This window comes from Camelina sativa, chromosome 20 (genome assembly GCF_000633955.1).
Source record: "Camelina sativa cultivar DH55 chromosome 20, Cs, whole genome shotgun sequence".
Taxonomy (NCBI): domain Eukaryota; kingdom Viridiplantae; phylum Streptophyta; class Magnoliopsida; order Brassicales; family Brassicaceae; genus Camelina; species Camelina sativa.
This window is the reverse complement of record NC_025704.1, coordinates 1,066,345-1,083,842: the sequence shown is the minus strand read 5'-3', so window position 1 is coordinate 1,083,842 and position 17,498 is coordinate 1,066,345. Positions and strand designations below refer to the sequence as shown.

Sequence of the window (17,498 nt, the reverse complement as noted above, 5' to 3'; positions counted from 1 at the left end):
TAGTGTAGTAGTGTACAATCAATTTTAAAATACTGGCATAGCATTATGCACAGAGCTCTTAACATAATTAGATTACATATATTGCAGAAATTTGGATAACTTCTCAAATTGTATTGGTTAGGATGATAAAATAGAAAACGGTATTCAATTTTATTTCAGGCTACTTAAATAAAAACATAGAAAGTAATGAATAATATAGAATACGGAATTCAATTTTTCGGTTTTTTTGTTCTTCAAATTAAATCCCCTCTTATTCATTCAGGAACATCTGCCAATAACAAAATATGGAACAAAATACTATTTCAGGGTCCAATAAAAAAACTAATTTGTGTAGACACCGCTTCTTACAATCGTAACAAATAGGTCGAAACATGTGCTGATTGTTGGGTAGAACATGTATCGGACGACACTGGTCGTTAATATTCCACGTTGAGCCAGCCTTCATATATAAGTCCTTTCCAAGCATACATTCAACGTGTAGTGTGACACAACAATACTCATCACACGCGTAAAACCGCTCCTTATGATTTATTGCCAGCTCGCAGACTTCACACCAAGACATCATCATGGTACTTGTCTGAGTTGTCTCCTCCCCATAAGAAAGAGTAAGCATATGCTTATCATACTTATACCTCACCTTTTGAGGTAAAGTGGCACATTTGAAACACAAAACAAAGTCACACTCAATGCAATTGAATGTTTCATCTGTGGAAGGGGAAGAAGGTCTTGACTCTGTCTCTTTGCAAACCGAACAAATTCTTCGCTCTCCCGGTTTGGATGTTAAGAATAAAGGATGCATATGACTTTCGTGGTCTAATGGCTCAGAAACTGTGGCGCACTGCACATGTAGATGGAAAGAACATCCTTCTTCACCGCATTCATAGAAGAAACCAGTTTTGCACTCGCGAGAACAAGCTGTACATTTATTTTCACTATTTCCCATAAAACCTTCATATTTTTCCACTAGAGTGAGTAGATGTGGATGTATCGGGTGATATAATTTGCGAGAAAGATTTGCACACGTCTCGTGTAGAATAAACTCACATTGCATACAAGAGTAGAAGTTACCGAAATAGATTGGCATGACACATGCTTGACATAGCTTATCCTCATCGTACTCTCTATCCGTGTTCTCATCAAGTCTCAAATGATGATGTTGATGGCTGAAATGTTGTATGACTCCATCACTTATCGTCACAAATGGCTCAAGTTCTTCTTCGATTTCTTCAGGCACTCCCTCAAGTTCTATGCCATCCCACACATTGCTTTGTGTGGCACACTTGGAATGAGCCGCATAGGAACAACCATCCTTGACGCAAGAATAGCCCCCGTAATCATTATCCATCTTTTTGCGACAAACACCACAAGACCAATCTCCTTGGTCGAAAGAATAGGTGAAAGAGATACGATGAGGATGTCGAGATATCCTTATGAGATGTGGTAAGTTGAGACAGCTTTGATGGACCACAAAGTCACAAGGGGGACATATATAGAAAGGACAGCTTGATGAATGTGTCAAGGCACAAAGGTTGCAAGGAAAGGGAGCCTGACTTGGGAACAAAGCAAGTGTATGCTCGTGCCACTTGGGATGGTCCATAGGGAAGAGACGTGGTTGTTTTTGCACACAAGCAAAACGAATAGCAAAATCACAAGCGGAGCAGTAATAAAACACCTGCTCGAGAAACTCATCACAGCAATAACATGCCCTGTTTTCGTTATCCTTCAAGTCCAAGGTGAGAAGCGGAAGAAATCTCCTGGTTTCCCTGTCCTCAAAGGAAACAAGCTGAAGAGAATGTTTAGGATGAAGAGAGTGTTTGATCTCAACAGGAGCCTTTTCATATTCTTGATGATCCTTGCCATTGCAACCCTCACAGAGAAAATGGGAAGCTTGTACGCCGTCTCTAGCAAACTTGAAAATTACCCACTGTGGAGGGAGGCACGTCAGCTTGTTGTAATTGGTGGTCCTCTCAATCACTCGAAACGTTCCTTGTTCCAATCTTAATTGTACTTGAGGGCATAAACAAAGAAGCTTATTCCAACCCGGATAGATAAAAAAGGCGCGAGAGACTATTTTAAGAACGAGTGATATGAGCTCCTGCTCCGGCTCCAACTTCAGTGTTTCATCAAGGAGTAACATAACATTCAAATCCTCCAGGGCATATTCCAAATCTGAATCTGAATCAGAAGAGATGGAATGCATATATAGTTGAAAAAGGGATGATATGAGATCCTTTAGCGTATCCGGCAAGGAATCAAAATCCATAGAGTTGAAGAGTGAGATGGCCTGAGAGATGAGTGACGTCAGCTCCGGTTCTTGGTTCTGCAGTGAATCCAAATTTAAATTGGTAGAGTTGAGCAGAGTGATGATTCTAATAATGGCTGTTACGAGCCTTGACTTCATTTTATCAGGCAATGTACTTTTCCAGTCATAGACGGTGAGAGACATTAGATTCTGTATGAGTGGTAATAGCTGCTTTGGGTCCGGTAATAACAACTTCTTCTCCTTCTTCATCTTATGTAATGTGGAGCGGGCGAAAGAGATGATCTGAAGAATGAGTGATGAAAGCTCTGAATCCTCCGCCGCTAAAAAACTCACAGATTTTAAAAACGTGTACATTTGACAAAGGAGTGACGTCAGCTCTTGTGGCGGCTCATCCGACGAGTCCTCCATGGAACCGATGAGAGGGATCGATCGAGTCACAAACGATACCAATTGGGATTCCGGTTCTAGTGAATCCGGTATAGAGTTGCCGACTGAGATTGTTTGGTTAATGAGGGATATGAGGTGCTTCGACTCCGGTTCCGGTTCTGATGAATCCAAATCCATTGACTTCACCAGGGAGATTATTTGAATCATGAGTGGTATGAACTTCCATTGCTTCGCCCATTCTTCATCCTCATCTCCGGGTGGGCAAGTTAAGACATATTTTATTTTACGAATGGCTGTTAATAGCTCCAATTCCGAACCCATGGACGATTCCGAGAGATGGAGAGAGACAGAGAGTGGTAATGGTATTGAGTTTGTTCGAGTCTTGTTGATGAGTTAGAACATAGAAGACCCTCGAACGGACACTTTTGCATGTCGATCTCTCTATTGAATAAAGACCAAATCAGATCACATTAAAGTGCGTTTTGTCTTAATTGGTCTTATTTTTTTAAGATAATTAAAATCATAAAGCACGATATCATCTTAAACTTTACAAGCTGTCCGAGCGTTAAGCAAAGTCAACGAAGGATTTAAAGATTAGGATTTATATACGAGTTATTTATTTTTAGGTGTCGGCCTATATGCTAGTAGTATGCAACTTTCACATGATTTTCATATAAACAAAAAACAAAATGATCAATTTTGAGTTTTAAGACAAAAAAAAAAACAAATAACAACATCACAATGATTACATATATTGCAGAAATTTGGATAACTTCTCAAATTTTATCTGCTAGGATGAAAAAAATTTTCTGCAGAAATTTGGATAACTTCTCAAATTTTATCTGCTAGGGTAAAATTGACGATAGCTAAATTTTATCCGCATTAAGCCATTTGCAGTGGTCACTTCTAGGACGTTAATATTTTGGTTCCCCCTTCGACCCACCCACTAGAAAAAAGAAGAATTAAAGACCCACTAGAATTTTTCCTTATCCTTCTTTCTGACAGAGTAAAGCTGTAAATTTATTCATTCATACACTTGCTCAATGAGTGAATTCACAACAGTGCCTTCACGCGTTTACTTGGCGTTTATGTCATGTACTGATGTGACCATTCAATGATTTTTTTTTTCTTCTTTTTTTTTTTCCATTTAGCAACGATCAGTTGTTTTGGTCGAGCTCAATTTTTGTCAAAGGAATAAGGAAAATCTTGTAGGTGAAGCGTTTACTTGACGTCATGTAACGTGAAATCATGTAATAGAGCTCTTAAGTTTATTCTTCTATATATAAATCAACCACGTTTTCGACTTCAGTCTTTCAAACTCTCACTTACAGGAACACAATAACACAATGCAGCAGATTCATAAACTCTGTTTTCTTGCTCTGCTAGTCTTAGCTCACACCACTTCCGCCGTCAACCTCAGAGTTGGTCTTCCTTGGAGACGCTGAGCTTGGTCCTGCTTCTGATGGCGTCAGCCGCTCCGGAGCTCTCTCCATGACCCGAGACGGAAACCCATTCTCTCACGGCCAAAGTCTTTGGTCCACTCCTGTCCCTTTCAAGCCTTCTTCAAACTCTTCTTCTCCTCCTTATCCATTTGAAACTTCTTTCACTTTCTCCATTACTACTCGCGTCAAACCCGCCCCTGGTCACGGCCTCGCTTTCGTTGTCGTCCCCTCTATTGAGAGTAGCGGTCCTGGACCCGCTGGATTTCTCGGGATCTTCAACAAAACCAACAATGGCAACCCCAATAACCACATCTTTGCTGTCGAGTTCGACGTTTTTCAGGACAAGAGTTTTGGAGACATTAATGATAACCATGTCGGGATAAATATCAACTCTGTTTCTTCCATTGTTGCAGCTAAAGCTGGTTATTGGGTTCAGACAAGAATTGGGAAAAGTCTACTCTATTCGTTTAAGGAGGTCAAGCTGAGCAATGGAGAGAGGTACAAGGCTTGGATTGAGTATAAAAACTCGAAGGTTACGGTCACTCTGGCGCCAGAAAACGTTAAGAAACCTAAGAAGCCTTTGATCGTTGCCCATTTAGATCTCTCTAAGGTTTTTCTTGAAAAAATGCACCCTGGTTTTTCCGGTGCCATGGGCCGTGGCGTTGAGCGTCACGACATTTGGAGCTGGACCTTCCAGAACAGTGCCAAGAGAACCTAAACCAGTTCTGTTCGATTATGCTTTTTTCTCTTGTATCAGAAACTGGTAACCGGAATGAATAAGAAAAAAGCATTGTATTTGACAATAATATACTATGCCTTTTTGTTGTGCATTTGTTGATTTTAAGATTCCAAATAGAGACCCAAACACACAGACGCTTTCCTAGAATCAAAAATTGATGAAAAGCAGAGTAGTTTACTTAAAGGTAGAATTTCAATGGATACATCTCATAGAGCATTAGACACATCAATGTTTGACTAAACAGTGTGATAAAAAAAATTAAAACTTCATGTCGATCTGTGGTGGGAACAGTCTGCCACGGTGGTTAAATATCATGAACTCAGAGCTATCCGGTAAAGAAACCGTCCTGTAAAAATTTGAAATAATCAGTTAACAAAAGATATACGAACTCCCAACCAATACAAGAACCATAATGTATAAGAAGGTAGGTGAGAAAGAGGCTGTGACATGTAGAAGGAACCATAGGGTGAATAAAAAGCCAATGAAACAAATCTAAACTGATCGAATGAGTTAGGTGCAGAACTGCTTCAAGTTCTTGTAACCCATAACCGTAACTGGACCAATTTGAATGTCCAGCATGTTAGACAACCTTAGCTACACAAAATACTAGTAAATTAAACATCAATGCTGAAAAGGTACAACATCTCTAGAAGACGCGTTTCTTATCCATAAACATGGGTCTTTGGTCATTCTCAATCAATGGAAAAAAACATTAACTATCAAATTTCCAAATTTCAGATTGATAAACACTGATATACAACAGAGAGCTAAAGAAACATCAAAGCAAGACCCTCAACATCTCTAGAACAAAAGTTCCTTAAAATGATCATGAACAAACAAATCCACAAATCTTCACAAAACATATTCATTAGACATTGCAAACTCGCATGATTAAAATCAATAACTGGACCAAATCTAACCAAAAGATGTCTCTATAAGACACGGTAACTCTATTCCAAACTCAAACAATTTACGAACAGAGAAAAAAATCCATCCTTTAACTAAGGCATCAATGTTAGACTCTAGGAACATCTCTAGAACAGAACATCCTAAGCCAATAGCAAAAAACACTCACTAGATAACATGATTTCAGATTGATCAACACTGATACACAACAGAGAGTTCAAGAGATACATATGATCACAAACCTGTTTTCATCAGAATCCGGATGGATCGAGAGAAATTTCCCAGGGAAAGTCAAAGCAGCCCACATACAGAGAGCTAGTCCAACGATCAGCTCCAAAAGAACCTTAAGAAATCAAATCACAAGACATATATCAAAAGCATAATCACTGCTAACAAAGTTCCAAAATAGACAACTGAGGAAAAGAGAAACCTTTTTATATATATAATAAACTCACATTCATCGGTGGTCGAGAAAACTCTTCCTCCATGATCTTCAACAATCCTCTATCTGAAACAAACAAAGAAGAGAAACCCAATTCAAGATACTATCTCAAAAAAAAAGCAAAGTAGATCTGACTCAATTGGAACTGGATTTGTGAAGAGTTGACATACATTGGATTGTTGAATAAGCAGCATGGGAGAGAATCAGAACGCCGATAACTCCAACTACGAACCCTAAATTCATCTTTAGAAATTCGAAATTCTCTTTTTTTTTTTTTTTTCTTCTCAAAGTTTGATTCCCGATCTGGATTTTTCTCGTCGAGTGTTCTCCGTCGAGGATCGAATTAGAATAGAAGACGACGATCAGTGGAGTTAACAAAAAACGGCATGTAGTTTATAATAATATCGCATATCTGAAAGTGAAAACGGCGCAACGTCTAATATCTAAGAGATCACTAAAAACGCCGCGTAGTGCTAAAATTTAAGAATGTTCTAGACGTCACAGATATTTTTTATGAACTCAACGGTATATTCGAGATAATGATAACAAAAAGATTTATATAACCATTTATGAAATTAATATTTTAAATTGGATGAGATTTTGATAACTCTTTTTTTTGCAACATTAAGTTTTTTTTTGATAAAATAAGAATGTTCTAGACATATGAGGTTTTTCTATTTTTGATATTAAAAAAAATTGGAAAAAACAAATAAAATAAATTGTAAGATATACAAATTTCTATATTGAAAAAACAGGAAAATAAACATATGTAGCTTGCTCTATATTCTATTCCTTTCTTGGGTTTGTGATCACCAAAAAAAAATGTAAATTCTGTTATCTTCCTCACCTCTCTCTTTTACTTTTATTTTCAACTTTTCCTATAACTTTTTTTAATACAATTTAGGTACCCTTATCACACTATAATAATGTAAATTAATTGATATGAATTGAAGCAAATATGGGTGTTTTAATTATCATAACTAAATATAGGAAAGATTTGAGATAAAAGTTAAAAGATTAGGGGTCGTTTAGTGATTAGTAAAAGAATAAGAAAAGAAAAGGAAAATAATAAGTTCCGCTTCTTTTTCCAACAAGAAGGAAATCACAGAGGGCTATAAATCCCGAAAGCAGCTGCCCTTGAGATCTCCTCATTATCTCTCATTCATCATCATCATCGTCTAATCGATCTCTCTAGTAACAAATTTCGCAGCTTTCTTCTAAAAAGCTCTCTCTTTGTCTATCAACTATGTCTAACAAACCAGAATCTTCCGACTCGTAAGTACACCTAGATCTTTCGATTCTCGTTTCCCGATCATAAAATTTTGATTTTTTTTACTTGGGTTGCTTCGATATTAGGATTAGGGTTTTTTTTAGTTTGATCTCATCTAAGCTTGTTTTTTTTTGGTTTCAGGAAACCTAAGAAGGAGGATTTCAGTACTAAGATTCTCGAGAGGAAGAAGTCTCCTAACCGACTTGTTGTTGATGAAGCTATTAACGATGACAACTCTGTTGTCTCGCTTCATCCTGCCACCATGGAAAAGCTCCAGCTTTTCCGAGGCGATACAATTCTCATCAAGGTTAGGGTTTTGTTTTACTCGAAACTCTTTTTATTGAGTACTAAGTTGTGTTATGCTTTGGGTTTTGTTGTTGGTCCTGTGTCCCTCTTGAGACTACTTGTAAAGTATTGAATGTTGGTTTACCGAATTAGGGTTTTTCCTTGCTTGGCTTATTGATTCTTATGTGACTTGTCTTTTGTGTCCACAATTGTGCTAAGATGTTTTTACTTTGTATGATCTTGTAAACACATACAGTTAGGGTTACAAGAATTGGTTTTTTTTTTTATCTCTGTGATTACTTACTTGATTGGGTTTTGGCTTTGCAGGGTAAGAAGAGGAAGGACACTGTGTGCATTGCCCTAGCTGATGAAACATGTGAGGAACCCAAGATCAGAATGAATAAGGTTGTAAGGTCTAACTTGAGGGTTAGGCTAGGAGATGTTATTTCTGTTCACCAATGCCCTGATGTCAAGTATGGAAACCGTGTTCACATATTGCCGGTTGATGATACTGTTGAAGGTGTTACTGGAAACCTTTTTGATGCTTTTCTTAAACGTAAGTTTGCTTGAACTCTTTGATTCTCTTTCATATCATTGTTTAGCTTGACTTTTGATTGTTTGCTGAACTTTAATTGATTTTTTTCAACAGCTTACTTCCTGGAGGCTTACCGCCCAGTGAGGAAGGGAGATCTTTTCCTAGTAAGAGGAGGAATGAGGAGTGTGGAGTTCAAAGTTATCGAGACTGATCCTGCTGAGTACTGTGTGGTGGCTCCAGATACAGAGATCTTCTGTGAGGGTGAACCTATTAAGAGGGAAGACGAAGAAAGGCTTGATGAGGTTGGTTATGACGATGTTGGTGGTGTCAGGAAACAGATGGCTCAGATTAGGGAATTGGTTGAACTTCCCTTGAGGCATCCACAACTCTTTAAATCAATTGGTGTGAAGCCACCAAAGGGTATTCTGCTATACGGACCTCCTGGATCCGGGAAGACTCTTATCGCTCGTGCTGTGGCTAATGAAACCGGAGCGTTCTTCTTCTGTATCAATGGACCGGAAATCATGTCGAAACTGGCTGGTGAGAGTGAGAGCAACCTCCGGAAAGCATTTGAGGAGGCTGAGAAGAATGCCCCTTCTATCATATTCATTGATGAGATTGACTCTATCGCACCAAAAAGAGACAAGACAAATGGAGAGGTTGAGAGGAGGATTGTCTCTCAGCTCCTTACGCTTATGGATGGTCTGAAATCTCGTGCTCATGTTATTGTTATGGGAGCAACAAATCGCCCCAACAGTATTGATCCAGCTTTGAGAAGGTTTGGAAGATTTGACAGGGAGATTGATATCGGTGTTCCCGATGAAATTGGACGTCTTGAAGTTCTTAGGATCCACACGAAGAACATGAAGCTAGCTGAAGATGTAAGTTTTCTATAAATTAAGCATCTCTGCAAGTTCTTTTGATATTTTTTCTTGTTGCAGTGTTTATTAAAGTTTTTTTTTTTCTTTTTCTTTTAAACAGGTTGATCTAGAAAGAATCTCCCATGACACACATGGATATGTTGGAGCTGATCTTGCAGCTCTATGTACTGAAGCTGCCCTTCAATGTATCAGAGAGAAGATGGATGTGATTGACTTGGAAGATGACTCTATTGATGCCGAAATCCTCAATTCCATGGCGGTGTCTAATGAACACTTCCACACCGCTCTTGGAAACAGCAACCCATCCGCACTTCGCGAAACTGTAAGTGTTGATTCTTGCTTGTACAAGTATCATAACATGTTTCTTATATCCGGTTTCGATTCTAACAATTGCATTTTATTTCACAGGTTGTTGAGGTTCCAAATGTCTCCTGGGAGGATATTGGAGGTCTTGAGAATGTTAAAAGAGAGCTTCAGGAGGTAAAAATTGTTTTTACATGCTTTGCTTGGTTCCAAATTGTTTCATTTTTAAGAACTTATCTAATCAATTTTTGTTTTTGTGTTAATGCAGACTGTTCAATACCCTGTGGAGCATCCAGAGAAGTTCGAGAAGTTTGGAATGTCTCCATCAAAGGGAGTTCTGTTCTACGGTCCTCCTGGATGTGGGAAAACCCTTCTAGCCAAAGCTATAGCAAACGAGTGCCAAGCAAACTTCATCAGTGTCAAGGGACCTGAGCTTCTCACAATGTGGTTTGGAGAAAGTGAAGCCAACGTCCGTGAAATATTTGACAAGGCTCGTCAATCTGCTCCTTGTGTTCTGTTTTTCGATGAGCTCGACTCCATTGCTACTCAGAGAGGAAACAGTGTGGGTGATGCAGGCGGTGCAGCTGATAGAGTGTTGAATCAGCTTCTGACAGAAATGGATGGAATGAACGCAAAGAAGACGGTGTTCATTATTGGAGCAACTAACAGACCTGATATCATCGATCCAGCTCTTCTTCGACCTGGAAGACTCGACCAGCTTATCTACATTCCTCTACCTGATGAAGATTCACGTCTCAATATCTTCAAGGCCTGCTTGAGAAAATCTCCTGTTGCTAAAGATGTAGATGTGACTGCACTCGCTAAGTACACCCAGGGATTCAGTGGTGCTGATATCACTGAGATCTGCCAGAGAGCTTGCAAATACGCAATCAGAGAAAACATCGAAAAGGTCAGATATTTGTTTATTATTAGCTACTGAAACTTGAGTAAGCAACCGTTAATGCCAATTCGTTTTAATCCTGACCATTTTTTTGTTCCTCAGGATATTGAGAAAGAGCGTAGAAGGAGCGCGAATCCAGAAGCAATGGAGGAAGATATGGTGGATGATGAAGTCTCAGAGATTCGAGCTGCTCATTTCGAAGAGTCGATGAAATACGCAAGGAGAAGTGTGAGTGATGCTGATATCCGCAAGTACCAAGCTTTTGCTCAGACGCTGCAGCAATCGAGAGGGTTTGGATCTGAGTTCAGGTTTAATCCAACCGCTGCTGCCGGACGCACTACTGGTACTGCAGCCGCTGATCCCTTTGCCACTTCTACTGCTGCAGCTGATGACGACGATCTCTACAGTTAGATTACCTCTCACAGTGATCGTTTTTTTTTTTTTTAATTTTCTTTTAACTTAAAAGTTGTGATCTTTTGAATGATGTCAAGAGGGATGATACAGTTAACTCCTCCGCTTTTGTCATGACTCAAAAGCTCACTTTAGCAAATTATTTCGATGTTTATTTTCTTCACGATGCTCTTGATCAGTTTCTTAAGGTTAATGTCCTTCATATAATAACATATACTACTAGAGAAAAGATAATCGTTGGAACTGTTAGAATTTGGGATGTTAATTAGCCGAACAAGGATATGATCAAAATGTTGTGTATTGTTTTTATTTGATTTGTTAATTCTGTTTTTGGGGCAGATAAATTTTCTTTCTTTCAAAGAAGAAAATAATATTATTGTAAGACTTTGAAGCTATGAGCTCTGTTCATCCTCTCTCTCTACGAAGGGACTATATCAAAGAACATCCCTCTCTCAAGTCAATAAAATATTAATATAACCCAGTTGCTGATGATGATCCATGGCCTTGTCTAGTTTCCGAAACGCCACCATTTTCTCTTCCTCTGTAGCTCTGTTTCAGATGTATCTGAACACCAAAAATATGAAAAAGAAGAGAATTAAGATGAAGAGGAGGAAAGAAGCAAAAACATAGTCTATGAAATAGAAGGTTTCTTGAAGTTACCTCTGTTTAAGTAGATGGCGTTGTAGTGAACCTCTGCCCAGAAGCTCAAGAAGATTACTGCGGAATACAAGAGCAAAATAACAGATCACTGTAATAACCCATGAAGAGAGAGGTACAGACAAGCAAATTTACAGTGAAAGAATAAAGAAACTCTTTACCTCCTTTGGATTCTTGGGAGGTAGGAAGAATTTCGATGTAACATGTATCTTTGAATGATGTTAGGACTACTATTTTCACCCGATACTGCCATGTTAAAAAGTTTCACCAAAACTGATTTAACTATGAACTGAGGAAAGTAAAGGAAGATCAGCTCATATTTTTTACAAGTTTAAGAATTTATACCGCATCTGCAGCTGCCTGTAATGTCACATGATCACNTATCAAAGAACATCCCTCTCTCAAGTCAATAAAATATTAATATAACCCAGTTGCTGATGATGATCCATGGCCTTGTCTAGTTTCCGAAACGCCACCATTTTCTCTTCCTCTGTAGCTCTGTTTCAGATGTATCTGAACACCAAAAATATGAAAAAGAAGAGAATTAAGATGAAGAGGAGGAAAGAAGCAAAAACATAGTCTATGAAATAGAAGGTTTCTTGAAGTTACCTCTGTTTAAGTAGATGGCGTTGTAGTGAACCTCTGCCCAGAAGCTCAAGAAGATTACTGCGGAATACAAGAGCAAAATAACAGATCACTGTAATAACCCATGAAGAGAGAGGTACAGACAAGCAAATTTACAGTGAAAGAATAAAGAAACTCTTTACCTCCTTTGGATTCTTGGGAGGTAGGAAGAATTTCGATGTAACATGTATCTTTGAATGATGTTAGGACTACTATTTTCACCCGATACTGCCATGTTAAAAAGTTTCACCAAAACTGATTTAACTATGAACTGAGGAAAGTAAAGGAAGATCAGCTCATATTTTTTACAAGTTTAAGAATTTATACCGCATCTGCAGCTGCCTGTAATGTCACATGATCACCCCACTCGCCGCTCCTGTTTCAAATTTTAACACTAAACTTTAACAAAGGAAGGGCAGCTAAGTTATGGAGTTGACTAGGAGAAGAGATTTTACCGAGACATCTTTTTTAGGTACTCAGAGAAGTCCATAGGAACGTATCCTTGATAAGAATCTGGACGAGATTTGAGCTAAACCAGGAGATGAACATCGCAAAAATAAAAATGAGTTCATGCAACTTGTGGGAGCTTGTAAAGATTCTCAAGAGCAAAAAGATCATCAAACCTGTTTTACTATTTGTCGTCTAACATGTTTATGACGATCTGCGGTTTTGTACAGTTGGTCAGCTAAAGCACGGAACTGAAAAGAAAAAGTTGGGAGGGAGGATTCAAGATTCAAAATGATGAGTAAGAATCTAAGTCTTCCAGAAATTTAAGAAGAAGTTTACCTGGCAATTACCATCTCCTGGAACCTTAACCTCGGTGAAGTCAAACATCTCTAACCTGAAACGATGGGAAACTAATGGAATCAAGAATTGTTTACATATGATGGAAAACATAGAATGAGCAAACATACATACCTATTCCGAAGTCTTTCATGATCTGAAACTGCTTCTTCTTCCGGAGGTATTTCTCCATTTATTTTGGGTATATACTGCATATAAATTATGATTGATTCTCAAACGAAAAGAACATATAAACATCAATTTAAACATAACAGATTCTCTAGTGTACTTACCGGAATGGGAACCATTTGATTAAGTCTCCTGCCAAATTCACCATCAGCATCACATTGATCTGATTCCCACGAGTACACATACTCATCCGTGTCACTCGGGCTTGAACACGAAAAGACATTTACCGAATCATCACTCCTCCCATCTTGATCATTATCATTTCCTACCCATTCTACAACACACAAAAAACACATCTAAGTAATCTAATCCCAAAAAAACCATAACCACACACATGAAAAGCATAAAACCATTGGAAGAGCTAGTTCAATGAATAACCTGAAGAATAATCCACAGCAGACTGATCATTCCAAGCATATTCGTTGTTGTTATTACTATAGTTGTTAGTATAACCTTCTTGCTGATGTTGTTGCTGTTGTTGCTGTTGTTGTTGATGATGGGAATAATCATTACTTTCAGCGATTTCAAGCTGCAAAAGTTCGTCTTGGAGAGTTCTTGCAATGATCTCATCATTATCTACATCACTTCTACGACGATCTTCATAATCTCTGTAATACTCACCGCTCTGGTGGTGTTGATGATGATTAGCTACTTCATCATCGTCATCATGAATCATCTCAATACCATAAGGAGGATACGTGTATGGATGTGGACCAAGAAACCATTCGACAATACTTGTGTTCTCTTCATGTGAAACCATCTTTCAAAACCTGAAAACGTTATCAAGAAATCAAAAAAATCTTATCCATCAAAATCAAATAGCCCTTTTCTTCAAAACAAAACAAAACAAAAATGACTTAGTTAACACTCCAAAAATCAATTAATATACACAGAGTTTAGTTGCGTAACTCTTGGGAGACCTCTCTGGGACATTGACTGGGAAATTAAACAACAGAGACTTTTCAACAAAGACGAAAATGTGACTTCTAAAGAACTAACACAAAACAATGTTGTTTTACTCCAAAATTCTCCCAATCATCTTCATTATTTCCTAAATTAGACACTGTTAACTCAAGTCATTATCACAATCAAAAATTTCAAATCGCGAGACAAACAAAGAGAACCAAACCAACTTGGAGATTTAGTGATGAACTCAAAGGAACGATTTTTTCACTATGAATCCAGATCTGAGAAAACAATAATAATATGGGTTGAAAGAAGAAGAAGAAGTTAGATCAAAAGCTGAAAAACTCACCTTTTTCCACTTACTAAATCTCTGCAACTTGAAGACGAGATTGAATTTTTTACTAAAAATAGTTTTTTTTTTTAGAATTTCAGGAAGAAAGATTGAGAATTTAGTTTGGAAATAAACATAATTTCAAATGGGTTTGTTTCTTTTTTCGCAACTTTCTTCTTCTGAAAAGACTCAATTTTTTTTTTTGGCGGATGAATGAAGAAGATGAAGGAAAAGAAAAAAAAAAAAAGGATCGAGAATGATTCGAATAAAAATAAAGTTTTTGCCTTTTTCGATTCTGAGAAAGAGAAAGAAACCCAGAAGAAAAAACAATTAAAATTAAAAGAAAAGGAAAATGAGAAAACGCGCAAAATGCCACTCAATATTTATATGCAATTCCTGATTTTGTAGCCGTTGGATCATTAATACGAACGGTCATGACTTCATCTGTTATATTTATTGTTTTCTTTTTTTAATTCATTCATTCTTTAATGTTGTGAGAGCATTTTCCAAAGAGGTGTATACTTAAGAATTATTAATCTACTTGATTAGCAAAATCCTTGATTTTTATTAATCAGGGGGCGTAGAATCTAGTTTCTGATTCNCAAGTCATTATCACAATCAAAAATTTCAAATCGCGAGACAAACAAAGAGAACCAAACCAACTTGGAGATTTAGTGATGAACTCAAAGGAACGATTTTTTCACTATGAATCCAGATCTGAGAAAACAATAATAATATGGGTTGAAAGAAGAAGAAGAAGTTAGATCAAAAGCTGAAAAACTCACCTTTTTCCACTTACTAAATCTCTGCAACTTGAAGACGAGATTGAATTTTTTACTAAAAATAGTTTTTTTTTTTAGAATTTCAGGAAGAAAGATTGAGAATTTAGTTTGGAAATAAACATAATTTCAAATGGGTTTGTTTCTTTTTTCGCAACTTTCTTCTTCTGAAAAGACTCAATTTTTTTTTTTGGCGGATGAATGAAGAAGATGAAGGAAAAGAAAAAAAAAAAAAGGATCGAGAATGATTCGAATAAAAATAAAGTTTTTGCCTTTTTCGATTCTGAGAAAGAGAAAGAAACCCAGAAGAAAAAACAATTAAAATTAAAAGAAAAGGAAAATGAGAAAACGCGCAAAATGCCACTCAATATTTATATGCAATTCCTGATTTTGTAGCCGTTGGATCATTAATACGAACGGTCATGACTTCATCTGTTATATTTATTGTTTTCTTTTTTTAATTCATTCATTCTTTAATGTTGTGAGAGCATTTTCCAAAGAGGTGTATACTTAAGAATTATTAATCTACTTGATTAGCAAAATCCTTGATTTTTATTAATCAGGGGGCGTAGAATCTAGTTTCTGATTCTAATTTATTTTCTTATTATAAATAGATTTGATTTGGAATCTATTAAATTTATCAAGTTTTTTTTTTGTTTTTTTTTGACAACAAATATATCAAGTTTATATTTGTTCAAATTGAAAAGTAAAATCGAATGGCTTTATCATTAATTTTCACCAAACTAAAGTTTGATGTTTGTTTGTGTGATTAGATTGAATATTCTGACTTTTCAGGTTTACTGGGACATCCTGTAAAAAGATAGATCTAAAAAAATTTGAATTGAAAAATTGGAGGTTTTTAAACGTGTAATATTTTCAGGTCTTTACCAAATCCCCAAAAATTAACTTTGTAGTTAATGAGCATTTAAGGAAGGATTAGCATGCAAATGTTAATAACTCGTGTTAGGCTAAAATTGTAGAAATTTTTTTCTTAAAGAAGCAAATGGGTCCAAATAATAACACATGGCTGCCTGTATAGTTTTGATTAATTACTTTCCCAATCATATCCGGCGCCAATAAATTACTACTTTCTTTTTTGTGTCAGTGTAAGAATTCCACGTGGCACCAACTCAATTTATTGAATTCCAAAAACTTTCGAATTCAATTCTTTCAGGCAGAGCCCCCTTTGTTTGATTTAATCGTGATATTTAAAAGTTTGTATATATTTTAATATTTCTTGGGAATATTAAAGTTTTCTTAGGTCATATATAATAAATGAACTAGGTTCAGGTTCTATGTTCTCACGGTGAATGATGATGAATCATACGGATGCTTTGCGAATGCATAGGTTTGATTGATTCTTACCATGAGAGTGGAAGAAGCTTGTTTTAGATTAATGTGTCTAGAGATTGGCTCAAAGCTTTGCTTGAGATTTGTTGGCCAAAGTGTGATAGCCTAATTCATTAGTCTAGCCCATGAATCCCTCCTCAAGGTCTTCTTTGTTTATTGATATCTTAGTCTTAATCCTGTTGCTTGCGTGTTGTTTGATTCGTTCTTGTGTTGCTCTGTTTTTCTAGCATTGCTCTGTTTTCCGGATTATTCTAGCTCGACCCTGTACTCGACCTACACTCGGTCGAGTGCTTGCTCGAGTTCATCCCCAGAATTCTTGTTTATGATTTGTGATTGTCCTGTTTCATTCCTGTTTCATTTTAGTTGCATTCATTTAGTTTTCAGTTCATTNATCATACGGATGCTTTTGCGAATGCTTCAATTTATTTTAAAATTATTCAATATTATAAAGTATAAACCTAAAACCTAGATTGACAAATTCATGCAGTAATGAGATCTATACTAATGAGCAATACTATAAAATAATGTAAATGAGTTTAATCGAAATAAAATACGTCAAATTGCTTGCAAATAATAAAATAAGAGGAAAAATAGTCAATTTATATTGCATCAGCTTTATGATAATATGGTATATATTTAAAAAATTTATGGCATGGGTCATGAATGATTTGAGAAACCCAAAAGCCAGTTTTTTTTGTGGGTAATATAACTAGAAACAATTTGTTTTTGTTAGGTAGCAAAATTTGATTAAGCGCATACGTTATTATGGTGTGTTTTTTTTATAAACGTTAGTAGTAGTTGTGAAGATTGAAGATTATGCTGATGTAGCCATTAGCAAATAGCCACTCTCTTTCAATTATCCTATGCGCATATTATATATTTATATGTTACATGTCAATTAGTCGAATACTATATATAACTTAAATAGTCCATTTCAAAAAGGGTCAATGCACTATTTTATAGAGTTTTAATAATATGAATAAATGTTACTATCATATATGGTAGTTGATACTTCATAGAGCAGAAATCTACCAAGCAACATGCATGCAGCATTGTTCTAACTTCTAACAATCATAGTTGAGAACCAAATATATAAGCGCGTCGTGTGGTTTCA

General features: G+C 36.6%; 5 protein-coding genes and 1 long non-coding RNA gene across 6 annotated transcripts; 2 read left to right on the top strand and 4 right to left on the bottom strand.

Annotated features, from left to right (window-relative positions):
* LOC104768509 lies at window positions 238-3,290 on the bottom strand. Its single transcript, XM_010492512.2, has one exon. The coding sequence runs from the start codon at window positions 2,969-2,971 to the stop codon at window positions 251-253; it is 2,721 nt and encodes a 906-aa protein (XP_010490814.1). The 5' UTR covers window positions 2,972-3,290; the 3' UTR covers window positions 238-250.
* Window positions 3,776-4,922, top strand: LOC104772104 (lectin-like protein). The gene is given in 2 exon segments (XM_019241703.1): window positions 3,776-4,064; window positions 4,066-4,922. Coding segments are annotated over 2 exon segments (813 nt in total). The 5' UTR covers window positions 3,776-3,996; the 3' UTR covers window positions 4,811-4,922.
* LOC104768508 (membrane magnesium transporter) lies at window positions 4,923-6,538 on the bottom strand. The gene is made up of 4 exons (XM_010492511.2): window positions 6,350-6,538; window positions 6,193-6,245; window positions 5,980-6,080; window positions 4,923-5,177 (listed from the first exon to the last, which is right to left on the bottom strand). The coding sequence occupies exons 1-4, from the start codon at window positions 6,420-6,422 to the stop codon at window positions 5,090-5,092; spliced, it is 315 nt and encodes a 104-aa protein (XP_010490813.1). The 5' UTR covers window positions 6,423-6,538; the 3' UTR covers window positions 4,923-5,089.
* Window positions 7,278-10,928, top strand: LOC104768507 (cell division control protein 48 homolog E). Its single transcript, XM_010492508.2, has 8 exons — window positions 7,278-7,454; window positions 7,591-7,756; window positions 8,062-8,290; window positions 8,384-9,150; window positions 9,251-9,472; window positions 9,559-9,630; window positions 9,722-10,363; window positions 10,457-10,928. The coding sequence occupies exons 1-8, from the start codon at window positions 7,426-7,428 to the stop codon at window positions 10,763-10,765; spliced, it is 2,436 nt and encodes an 811-aa protein (XP_010490810.1). The 5' UTR covers window positions 7,278-7,425; the 3' UTR covers window positions 10,766-10,928.
* Window positions 11,048-11,802, bottom strand: LOC104768506. Its single transcript, XR_764244.1, has 4 exons — window positions 11,768-11,802; window positions 11,584-11,668; window positions 11,426-11,482; window positions 11,048-11,329 (listed from the first exon to the last, which is right to left on the bottom strand). It is a non-coding gene; the product is annotated as an uncharacterized LOC104768506 (long non-coding RNA).
* LOC104768505 lies at window positions 11,804-14,461 on the bottom strand. Its single transcript, XM_010492507.1, has 11 exons — window positions 14,274-14,461; window positions 13,397-13,788; window positions 13,123-13,292; window positions 12,965-13,038; window positions 12,833-12,887; window positions 12,670-12,744; window positions 12,502-12,575; window positions 12,374-12,422; window positions 12,190-12,274; window positions 12,032-12,088; window positions 11,804-11,935 (listed from the first exon to the last, which is right to left on the bottom strand). Exons 2-11 carry the CDS (start codon window positions 13,776-13,778, stop codon window positions 11,880-11,882), a joined length of 1,077 nt encoding a protein of 358 aa, XP_010490809.1. The 5' UTR covers window positions 13,779-13,788; window positions 14,274-14,461; the 3' UTR covers window positions 11,804-11,879.